General features: G+C 49.2%; 1 protein-coding gene across 5 annotated transcripts in view; it reads left to right on the top strand.

Annotated features, from left to right (window-relative positions):
• Positions 1-12,053, top strand: part of MTR (5-methyltetrahydrofolate-homocysteine methyltransferase) — a 132,807-nt gene that overhangs the window by 85,803 nt on the left and 34,951 nt on the right. For all 5 annotated transcript variants that reach the window (XM_047824844.1, XM_047824843.1, XM_047824846.1 and 2 more), the window contains exons 25-29: positions 608-689; positions 5,780-5,878; positions 6,943-7,018; positions 10,000-10,155; positions 11,416-11,612. In XM_047824844.1, coding sequence (XP_047680800.1) covers positions 608-689; positions 5,780-5,878; positions 6,943-7,018; positions 10,000-10,155; positions 11,416-11,612 — 610 coding nt within the window. The remainder of the gene's footprint in view (positions 1-607; positions 690-5,779; positions 5,879-6,942; positions 7,019-9,999; positions 10,156-11,415; positions 11,613-12,053) is intronic.

The raw sequence follows: 12,053 nt of genomic DNA, 5'->3' as shown, positions 1-12,053 counted from the left end.
CACCGCTGATGTTCCCGAGTCTGGCAGGAGGGGTTTGGGGCCGAGCCGACGTTAGTAGAAGACTGTTGCTGCTTATGCCTCTCGGTTCCTTCGTGCCAAATTTATTCAGGGTCCGGGGCCCCTTATTACAAGTGCGAGGTGGGGTCAGGGCTGAGGAGCGTGGCCGGTGCGTCCTGGGCCCGCCGCCTTGGGTCTGGTTTCCCGGGCGCCCTGGCTGCCACCCCAGCTCATTTGGGGGAGGAAACGCAGTCTGACCTGTATGGCAGCCAAGGGCAGTCACCTGGGCTGGTGAGCTCCCTCGGTTCAGGCAGGCTGATAATGAGTGCGGCGTCACGGTCTCATTCCCAAGGGCAGAGAGCTGAGGACAGGGTCTTCCGTGTTTTGTCAGATTTCTCGTAGCCTGAGCCGACAGACCCATGTCTTCTCCCCTTGGATTCCCCGTCTTAGGGTGGGGAGGAAGTCAGTCTTGTTTTACGAGGGACACGTGAAGTTCGTTCTCTGGAAAGCACCCTGTGGAAACACGTTGTCTCTGATGGTTCCAAATGGGGGTCATGTGGGAGCTGTCAGCACTGATGGATATGTTTTTCTTTCTGACCCCTCTTTTTAGAACCCACACGGCAGTTAAAATAGCTCCAAGATACAGTGCGCCTGTCATCCACGTCCTGGACGCGTCCAAGAGTGTGGTGGTGGTAAGTGTGGGGCCTTCCATTATTTCCGCTACGTAAGGAGAGGAGAAAAGATTGTGTTCTGAATAAGGGGTATTTCCCAAGACGGTCTTTTATTTTTGTCCAGTTCTACTAAAATATGTGAAAGAATGTGTGAGAGCTTGTTAGGATGGTGTCACTGTGGTCGTCTGCACTGCTGGAGGGGGGCCAGGTGAGTGTGTCCTGTGCCTTCAGAGACCGCGTCCGAGTCACCGAGAAGCCCTGCCAGGATCCCTGTGACCTCGACACCAACCCAGAGGGAGAGAGATTTCAGCCACTTACGTATATTTACAAGTGTGAACATACATTGTCTTAACTCCATGCCAAGGCTAGAAGGAATGTGGGATTTTTTAAACGACCTGTTTCCAGATAGAAAGACATTTAATCTGGAATGGGCCGGTTGGCCCTACCCAAAGAGAGAACGTTCTCTAGATGTTCACAATCCAGAATAATAGATTCTTCTTCTCGGTGAATGTAATAAACCACTTTCCTGAGTGGTCTTTTAGGTTTTTCTCTGTCACTGAAGCCTAATGTCCTCTCTCGTTACATGTTTCGTTATTTTCATTGACTAAGAGGACATAATAGCTGGAGGGAATCTGAACGACCATGTGGTCCAGTGGTTTCCAAGTTTGTTTTAGTGACAGAAAGCTTGTCTTCCAGCGATGTCTTACTTGGAAGCTCAGTACAGTATGAGTTAGAGCAGCCCCTCCTATCCGTCACCCCACACCTAGTTCTTGAAAGAGCACAATTTGAAAATTGCTAGTCTCTGGGGGCGCCTGGGTTGGTTGAGTATCTGACTCGCTTTCGGCTCAGGTCGTGATCTCACAGTTTGAACTCGAGCCCCACGTCAGGCTCTGTGCTGACAGTGTGGAGCCTGCTTGGGATTCTCTCTCTGCCCCTCCCCCGCTCATGCTGTCTCTGTCTCTCTCATGTAAATAAATAAAAACTTAAAAAAACACAACCAAACCCGCTAATCTAGTCCAGCCTTCACATTTGTAGGCGAGGAGGGTTACCAAGGAGGGTCTGGGGATTTGTGAAACTATCAGGTGACATGGTGCAGCCCGAAGCTCGGGTGGCCACATTGCCTGAACTGTTTTCCAAAGACATCCTTCCAGATCTGTGAATTTATTTATATGGAGGTTGTACAATAATTGCTAACTTTATTAAAAATCGACAGTGTGCCAGACACTGTGGTGAGTGCTTTCCCTGGATTTTTAATTTAATCTCCATGAAGCAGATACTCTCATTATCCATGTTTAGAGTAGAGGAAACAGGCACAGAGAGGTTAGCACCTGTCTTGAGGCCACACGTCCATCAAGCGGTAGGGTAGGGCATGAAGGCCAGTGGTCTTACTCTCTGCTGCACGAAATGTGCTCCCATTAATGTTCAGTGATTCTTATTAAAAAGAATACAATCATTGGCTCCCAGGCGGCTGAGTCTGTTGAGCATCCAGCCTTTTTTTTTTTTTTTTAAGAGAATTATTGTTGTTTAGTTTCTATTTTTAAATTGTTATAAACTTTAATTATTTAATAATTAGCGTGAATAATTTAATATTCATGCATCCTCTTCTGTGAACTGTCAAATCTTACTGACCTCCTTATGGATATTTATAAACACTCTATATACATGACTCTGTACTTTTAATACTGTATGCTTCTTTTGTAGAAAGAGTTTTCTTTTTCTTTTTCTTTTTATTTCTGTTTTGAATTTACATCCAAACTAGTTAGCATAGAGTGCAACAATGATTTCAGGATTAGATTCCTTAATGCCCCTTACCCAATTAGCCCAGCCCCTCCCACAACCCCTCCAATAACCCTCTGTTTGTTCTCCATATTTAAGAGTCTCTTATGTTTTGTCCCTCTCCCTGTTTTTATAATATTTTTCTTCCCTTCCCTTATGTTCATCTGTTCTGGAGCATCCAAGTCTTGATTTCGGCTCAGGTCATGATCTCGGGGTCGTGGGATTCAGCCCCATGTTGGGCTCTGAGCTGGGCCTGGAATAAGATATATTCTCTCTCACTCTCTTGCTTTCTCTCTCCCCTCCTTCCCCCTGCCCCTCCTCTGCTTGCACTTTCTCTCTCTCAAAAAAGAAAAAAAAAAAGATACGGTTAAATCAGACTGGAATCATAAAGTCACATTTTTATTTACTCTTGACGTAAACTAATGTGTAAATAAAGTAGGTGTCTCCAAGTTAGTTTCAGGACAGTTTTTGTATTTTATATTTGAATTGTGCTTCATAAGGAGCTTGTATGGAGTTCATAGTTGACTAACCAGTGGACCTCTTTTTAAGGCTTGTTGCTATTTTCAAATGCTAATGAATGACTGAACATTTCTCATATGGAGACCAGGCCCTTGGCCCTTTTCAAGTACATGGTGCTAGCATTGCATCAGGGGAGGACTTTGGCTGGGAGGAACCAGCCTCTGGATTCCATTTTGAGTTCCCTCCTTCGCTGTCTAGAAGAGCTAAGCAGTAAGGGCCGAGCTGAGAGCCAGAAGATGAGCACGGCACTGGTGCTCCTTATGGGTCCGTCCAGCTGGACCGCCAGCAGTGGTTAGTGCTTCTTGGGTCCAGAGAAGTGGCCGCCTTCTGAAATTACTCAGACATAAGTCCAACAGTAAGTTGTTTGGGTTGTTGCTAGTGACGCTTTTCAGGATCAGTGGTGCAGTTTGTTTAGGCTGATTGTTGGTTCTGTGTCTTCGGGCTCGGCTGTGAGACACGTGCCAGCAGCCTGTGCTCTGGGTCACTGGCGCAGGTGTTTGAAAGATTCCCAAACATGGCAACGACCTGGTAGTTGGAGCTTTAGACCTCAGGATGCCCCTGCTTTCTTTCCTTTCTTCTTTTTTTTTTTTTAAATTTATTTTTGAGAGAGTGCAAGCGGGGGAGGGGCAGAGAGAGGGGGGCCGAGGATCCGAAGCGGGCTGTGCAGCAGTGAACCCGATGTGGGGCTTGAACCCACACACCGTGAAATCATGACCTGAGCCAAAGTCAGACGCTCAACCGATTGAGCCACCCAGGTGCCCCTTCTTTCTTTTTAAATAAACGAGGTGCCAGTATTTAGTCCTTTCTAAATTATAAAATATATTTTCAACTTATTCCCTCTCGTTCACTGCTATTGTCACCAAGAACAAAGAATAAAAGGAGGAAGAGAGAAACTGTGCTGTGTCCAAATGGTTGGCATGAAGACACGTGACTGGGCTGTGGTTTTATGGTGGAAAGATCATGAAGATTAGCCTGTATAATTGACCACGGACTTGTTTCCATCAAGCAAGTCAGACTGGGCATGGAGGGACTGGCTTGTCCCTTTGGCTCTGGGAACAGGGGGCCCCCCAGGGTGTGTTCTGTCTTCCCAATAGTCGCTGTGGCAGCGTATGGTTAAGTTCTTTGGATGTTTAGAAAAGCAGGCTTTTGCCTTCTCAGAGTCTAAAACCTAGCAGAATGCAATATTTTAAACAATATTTTAAGACACTGGTTGCATGTACTTTGGGGAGCTGTGGAGTAGGCATCCCTTTGCTGTTTTCATTGAGCTCTGCTGGTTTGCCTAAACGGGGACTCCATTGAGCCGAGGTTAATGTAAGGCTGGGAGGTACCCTGTGGTGTGAACACCATTCAGGAGCCTGTTTTTAGGCTCACCGCAAGGGTCTTTTCTGATTAGGTTCCTTAAGAAAGTGGTCTGGCTTTGTACTAACTCTTCGGGGATCGGATTGCTGGTAGAGATGCTTAGAAAAGTCACACAGAATCATAGACACTTAAAGCCGGTGGGTCCTTGAGCCATCGTCCGGCCTGCCTTGCTCAGTTTCACGTCATGGTTCTCGGCTTCCCTGCCCTCGTGTGTGTGTGTGTGTGTGTGTGTGTGTGTGGGTGGGGGGGGGGGGTGGCAGAAGTCCAGCTGGAGGCGCAGGGGTGGGGCGGTGCCTTGTCGTGAAGTGATCGTGATCAGGAGCAGCCATTTCTTGTTTTTGAGCTTTGGTTTTGGCTCTACTTCCACCAGCTTGGTAATGCTGGTCACAAATAATATTTTGCAGATCCTAGCTTTACAGTTTACCGAGTAGCCTCGTATTTGTCAGATGACGGGTTTCTGTTTTTTCTTAGCCAGTCATAGTTGACTGTGAAGATTAGCCTCATTCCTTCAGCAAGCGTTTAGTGAGGAGGCGCCCTGCACGTGCCAGGCACAGAACTAGAAACCAGGGACACGGAGTGGTTAAGGCGCAGCCCTGCCCTCAAAGGGTATGTCCTCTAGTGAGGCAAGGAGGTACGTAGACAGGTACTAAAAGCCTGAGGTAAATGCAGTGATGAAGACGTGAACCGGGTATCTTTGAAACACTGAAGAGAGGCGCCTAGCTAGTGTGCTGTGTGGGTCCCCAAGACCACGCTCCCCTTCAGTGATTTGCCAGAAGGACTCACAGAACTCAGAAACACTGTTATAATCATGGCAGATGGCCACGAGTCAGCAAAGGATGTAAAGGGTGGAATCCAAGCAGGACCAGGCACCAGCTTCCTGGTGTCCTCTCCTAGCGGAGTCACGTGGCCAGTGCTTAATTCTTCCACCAGTGATGAGTGTACGGGGGGCATTGCCAACCAGGGAGGCTCTCTTGAGCCTTAGTGTCCAGGGCTTCTGTTGGGAGTCAGTCACGTAGGAGTGCTTTAATGACCTGACTGACCTTAGTAACCAGAGCCTTAGTTACTCCAGAGGTCAGACGGATACAACATGAACAAGGGGGCCCCCTTCGTCCCTGGTCACGTTGTTAGTTAGCATAGACCATCCAGGGTGGCCCAGGGCTCCATGTAGACGAAGTGTCTCATCAGGCAGGACATTTCAAGGGCTTAGAGCTTATCTCTCAGGAACCATGAAGGGCTTTCTTTTGAATGTGTGAGATTTGGACATCCTAGGTCCTCTGAGGCAGCTCTTAACTGCACACCCTGGCAGGAGTTCACGAAGCTGGTGAAGGGAGAGGGGATGACGTTGACAAGGGAAGCTTCCTGAAGGAGGTGTCGGCAGCACTGACCAGTGTTGTCCATATTTTATTTATCTCCTTTTGCTCCTCTGTGGTTCTTGAACTTTGATCTTGCGTTTTCAGTGCTCTCAGCTATTAGATGAGAATCTCAAGGATGAATATTTTGAGGAGATCTTAGAAGAATATGAAGAGATCAGACAGGACCATTACGAGTCTCTCAGGGTAAGTGACAAATACCTGCTAGTTTGGGTATTAAACCGATCCTGCATTTTTTTTTAAAATGTGACTTCATTGTTTAAAGGAGGGCAACAGGTTTAGCATCATTTTAGAGAAGCCTTGTTTTCATGTTCAGATCAGAATTCTCTGGTGTCTAAGTTCCTGATAACTTGGGGTTATACTAAAATTAATTTCATTTATTCCACCAAACATTTATTGGGTACACAGTAGGTGTTAGGTGCTGTGCTAGACAGCAGAGCTATGAGAATGAATAAAACATATGCAGCGGGAGAATGGGAACTGAAGCAGCGTATAGAAAATGACTCCCACGGATCCTCGTTCTTGAAATAATGGAAGAAAATGACATTAGAGGGGACCGTTGTCCGCCTGTCTCCCTGACTGCCCAGCACGGACTGTGCAGAGCAGTGTCTCAACAACTGCCCTTCTCTAGATAAGCTTCAGGGGTTCCTTGGAAAGGAGGCATAATCACTCTTTAGAAGTCACTGGAATATTTCTTCCCGGTTCATCTGCCTGTTGGGCCTTGTGCGTAGAGGGGTGCATTTGGGGGGTGGCGAGGCAAGCGAAACGAGACAACAAACAGCAGGAAGAAAAGAGGTGTTTGTGAGATGGTGACCAGCCCAAGATACTGTGGCTGGCGTTCCGCCTCTTAGGTTTGCTCACAGTTGAAAATTTCTTAGTTTTGCCCTCTGGTCCAGGGGGCGGTCAACGGCAGGCCAGATAAGCCTGGCCTCAGGTATTCTAGAAGCACCGGCAGGACACCGCTCTGAGAAGGGCACGGGTCAGCTTTGTATCCACCTATCAATATTTAATGGATATTTATTGAATCTTTACTCTCCATTGTTCTGGTGCTGATGTGAAGCCCTCACATTGGGTGGAAAAGGAAGAACTTTTCAGGATATGAATTTTCATTAATGAAAGCATTTGTGGGTTTTTTTTTTTCCCTTTTCCTTTTTTAAATAAAACTCATGTACTAGCTTTTCAGACCTACTTTCATAGTAGCAGCTGAAAAACTAAGAGTCTCTGACTAAATAACTTCTCTTTTTTCATAGGAGAGAAGATACTTAACCTTAAGTCAGGCTAGAAAAAACGGTTTCCATATGGACTGGCTGTCGGAAGCTCCTCCAGGTCTGTTTGACTGTCAGGTGGAGAAAGGCTGTGGGTGATAATGTGACTGGAGAGACGTTTGCATTCAGCTGTCTGGGAATCAGGCAGCTGGAGATGCTTTATCGTGTCTAATAATGGTGATGAAGGACATTGATGATTGAAAATGAAAGGAAACAGGTACCATTTATGGAGGACCAAACTATGTCCTGAGACCGCTTGGAGTGTCTGAGTGCTTGACACAACCCCGTAGTGAATGTGCTGTTATCCCCGCTTAAATGTGAAAACCCCGAATTTCGGGTAAGAGCCTGAAAGGTTATTGGGTTCTATCCCTGGTCTGCCCCTTCTAACCCACACTCCCTCCTCTGTGCTGTGCTCAATTTCCACCCCCCCTCCCCGCCCCCCAAGCCTGACGCAGGTTCTGGGTGGTATAGTCACTGAGCGGCCTGGGTCACAGGCCAGGCCCCAGGGCCGATGTGTAGTTCTGAGATTGAAGATGCCCTCACACTGAACAGACCTTTAGAACATTCCGGCAAAGCTGGAGCTCCTGTTTCTTGTTTGCTCTCTCCCATTCCCTCTCTGAATGCTTCCCTCTTTCTGTTTCTTTTATTTGTTTTTTTTTTTTTTCCCCTTATTTCTAGCCAGCTCTCTTGCCTGATAGAGGTGTTCACGAGGGAGTAAAATATGGAGGATGTTTGACACGCTCAGAGAGGCATGAGATACACACGCACAGCCCAGACAGGGTGAACAGGGGTTGTATTCATTGAATCTGTATCTCCAAGGTAATACCTCAGATCCGCTCTCCTTGCTCACAACATCTGTGTTCCGCGCCTCCTTGGCTGACTTGAGAGCATTAAATTGGAAATGTAGGTGAGCTCGGTTCTGATTTCAGTCCTGCTGAGCCCTCTGTGGTTTAGTAGGAGGAATGCCACGTCAGGAGTCAGGAGGCCTGGTTCTCACCCCAGTTTGCCTCCCGGCTGCAAATCACTGACCTTGAGCATCCTGCATCCATGTTCGACCTCTTCTGATGTGTAAGAAGGAGTCACCCTGTGAAAGGTTGTAAGGATAAGAAAAGATAAACCTTCGAAAAGTGTAAATAACTAGTCTATTATTTTCTCTTTACCTTTCACTGTGAAATTAGAAAAGTCTCATAAGGGAAGTCCATTTTAACCAAGTCAAACATCCAGACACAGTTCAGTGGGGACATTCCTCTGAAGGCCCACGGTGCCAGGCAGCAGTCGAATGGCCACTTGTCCCCAGTGCGGGGCCTCTGTGAGGCTCTGGACCTGCTGCTTGAGAAGATCAAGGCGCTGACGTACAGCCCTCAGAAGTGTTTTTGAGGACACCCCAGTCTTAGACTAGTTGCAGGAAGTCAGGAAAGGGAGACAGAAGGGTTCTGTCAAGGTCGTTGGCGGTAAAATTCAAGACTGACATCCCTCAGTGACTGTGACAGGGCATTTCTCCCTGCCTTTCTAGGCAAGAGGAGACATTCATTAGGAGGAAATCTGTAGTTTCTTTTATCTGTCAAATGAAGCAACATACTGGAATATGATGAAGAAGTGATTATTCTCAATAGTAAAAACACGACCAGGAACAAATGAGAAAGAGCTACTGCGAACATGTGTGAAAAGATAGCGATTTCCAGGCAAGACTAAGCAGCAGCTCGCGCTTTTCCTGTACTCCTGCCTCACGTCCGCCTCTTACTATCTGACCAGACAAAAGTGCTCTTGGGACTTCGGTCCCAAGCACCTGAGATGGGCAGGATGGTGTAAGTTCTCTGACCCGATTTACAGACCAGGAAACTGAGGGCCAGGAAGCTCGTGTGTGGGCATCACTTCCGACTCCGGCCCGACCCCGCTGACCCCGCTGCAGGCAGGGTGCCGGCGTGCTGCTCTTCTTCATTCCTCGTCATTATTTAACTCGGGTCCTGTTTTACACTCACGGGGTGTGAAGCACAATATGTCGAACATCCATGAATACCGCCAGCCACCTCAGAAATAACCTGGTGCCCATTTTAAAAACAAAGCAATGCCGGGGCGCCTGGGCGGCTCAGTTGGTTAAGCGTCAACTCTTGATTTCAGCTCAGGTCATGGTTTCACGGTTCATGGGTTCGAGCCCCATGTGGGGCTCTGCACTGACCGTGTGGAGCCTGCTTTGATCCTCTGTCTCCCTCTCTGCCTCTCCCTTGCTCGTGTGCTCTCTCTATTTCTCAAAAATGAACATTAAAGGGGCGCCTGGGTGGCGCAGTCGGTTAAGCGTCCGACTTCGGCCAGTCACGATCTCGCGGTCCGTGAGTTCGAGCCCCGCATCAGGCTCTGGGCTGATGGCTCAGAGCCTGGAGCCTGCTTCCGATTCTGTGTCTCCTTCTCTCTCTGCCTGTCCCCCATTCATGCTCTGTCTCTCTCTGTCCCAAAAATAAATAAACGCTGAAAAAAAAATTAAAAAATAAAAAAAATAAATAAAAAATAAAAAATAAACATTAAAAAAACCAGTACATAAGTGGTTGAAGCTGCTTGTGTGCCCCTCCCTCCCCTGTACAATCCTGAATTTGATGCCTTGTTTCTGTGCATGTCCTTATACTTTGCCCATATACATATGTATCAGTGGGAAGTAGAGATTGCTGATTCTTATTTTCACACCTCTGGTAAGTGGTTTACCTTATGTGTCTTTCTACAGTGGCATTTACTTTAGTATTGTCTCCATCTGTACAAGTGAAGAGAAACCCAAGTCTTTTCTCTTTGACCAAAGGGCAGAGGGAAGAATTTTTAAGGGCTGGTGTAGACAGCTGTCTGGGAAGGGTAGTTTTATTTAAGATTTACTGCAAAATTTACAGTTCCCCTCCTTGTAAAGCAGCTCCTGTGGGTGACTGCGGGGAGAGAGAGCGTGGGGCCCCCGGAGCAGTACAGAGCTGGCCCAGGAGGCATGGCACAGACCCCTGCCGTGCACGTTAGGCGCTTAGCCGCAGGCTGCGGCATCCGTGTGACATCACTACTTCACTTTTACAGTGAAGCCCACGTTTCTTGGGACTCGGGTCTTTGAAGACTACGATCTGTGGAAGCTGGTGGCCTACATCGACTGGAAGCCTTTCTTTGATGTCTGGCAGCTCCGTGGCAAGTACCCGAATCGGAACTTTCCCAAGATATTTAAGGACAAAACTGTAGGTTCGTTCAGCAGACCCTTCCTTTCTGCACTGATACTCCAGACACAGTGTTGGGACTTTGAAGGGGAGAACAGGTGGAGAGCCGAGAGTTCAGATGCTGTGGGAGATGGTTTCTCGTTGTGGTCTAACGTGTGGGGTGTTGTTTACCTCTTCGGTGGCTTGAAGCTGCTAGATGGGTCTTTATGGACTGTAGTTGGCATTTCATTGATCTCTTCTTTAATAAGCCAGGCTCTTTGTTGGGCCCCGGGAATAAACACACCCCTGCCTTCTGGGATGTGGCCAGTAGCTGGCATAGCCGACGGCGATGGGCGGTTCTCACATGGCATGCCGAGCTCCTGCCGTGGGGCTGAGCCCAGGGCTTCTGTGGACCCAAGATGAGACAGACCTCAGACTGAAAGGTCAGGGGAAGCTTCCTGGGGGAGGTGGTGTTTGAACTGCTTTTGGAAGAGCACATGGGAGTTACTGAGGCTGGGACTGGGGATGTGAGACAGCACCGGAGAAGAGGACGTCCCAGGCAGAGGAGACAGGACGGAAAGGCACAGTCACAGGTGCCCATTTGGGGAAATGCCAGGAGTCCCTTGCGCCTGGAGCACTGGTCAGGGGAGGGGATTTGGGCGATCAGCAAGAGAAGTGGGGGTGAGTGGAGTTGTAGCCCCACCCCTAGAACCTGCCCCCAAAGGCCTGGGTTCACGGTGCCAAGCCAGTCAAAGGATCAGGAAAGAGCCCGATGAGAGCAAGGTGGCAGGTGGCCTCCTGGAAGTGTGGGGTCAGGGCAGTCCCCACTGTACGGGGGACAACCTGTGGGAGGCCCCTGAGCTGGGGCTGCCTGTGTGTGGTGCTGAAGCCACTTAAGAGGGCCTGGGCCACACTTGCCTCTGCAACCTGTCCCACATCCCCAGAGGCCCCTGGGAGGTCGGTGGGGTGATGGGCACACGAGCAAGGTCGGCGAGGAAGGGTCTGGGCTGCCCTGTCTGGCGACTGTGCTGGGAGCCACACGTTAGGCTCTCTGCCTCTTGCCGCCTGGAGGCATGTCAGTGGTTTGTGCTGGGGAGACAGGCGGGGCATGTGGTCAGCAGGAGCCACCAGCCCCCCGCTGCTCCCCTTAAGTCTTGATCCTCACAGGCAGCAGTGCAGTATTTGAGGGGAAAGGAGGGTGACCAGAGACGATGGCTCAGGAGGGGTGGTGGCTTTAGAAAGAAGTGGTTTTCGCTGACGATCATTGGCACTTTTAGGTGAATTCTTAACGGTGTTTTCCTAATAGGTGAAGAGGCCAGAAAAGTCTATGATGATGCCCAAACCATGCTGACGGCGCTGATTGGTCAAAAGAAGCTCCGAGCCAGGGGCGTGGTTGGGTTCTGGCCAGCGCAGAGCGTGGGAGATGACATCCACCTGTACGCGGAGGGTGTGGAGCCCCAGGCTGCAGAGCCCATCGCCACCTTCCACGGGCTCAGGCAGCAGGTACAGAGCCGCACTGACCACCCCGCTGCTGCTGCTTTGGTGGAAGCACTGAAAAAGTGTAAATAAGAATTAAATAAGTCTGAGCTTTGTGCAAATGACAGGGCTGCCCCAGCTCCCCCCCAAATGACCATGCACAGGCCCGAGGCCAAGGCGTTTGTGAGGATGATGGAGAGAAGCAGCCAGTGTGGGTGGAGAGGCTGGCCCCTCGGGCACCGGTGGGACTCATGGGTGAGAAACACAGCCGTTGCCTCGGTCATCACACACAGACACACATCTTGTTCCAAAACCTGGGTTTGCAGGCATGCGTGTTATTTAAAACAGGCTGGGGGCTCCCTTTCTGAAGGGGAAGACGGGTGGGGACAAACATTTGCTGCATGTCTGGGCGGTGCCAGGTGCTCTAGAGGTGCTGGACGGCCCATCGTGTTTCACATCCACATGGTC

This window comes from Prionailurus viverrinus, chromosome D2, assembly GCF_022837055.1.
Source record: "Prionailurus viverrinus isolate Anna chromosome D2, UM_Priviv_1.0, whole genome shotgun sequence".
Classification (NCBI taxonomy): domain Eukaryota; kingdom Metazoa; phylum Chordata; class Mammalia; order Carnivora; family Felidae; genus Prionailurus; species Prionailurus viverrinus.
Note: the sequence above shows the minus strand (reverse complement) of the source record. Positions and strands in the feature narration are given on the sequence as shown.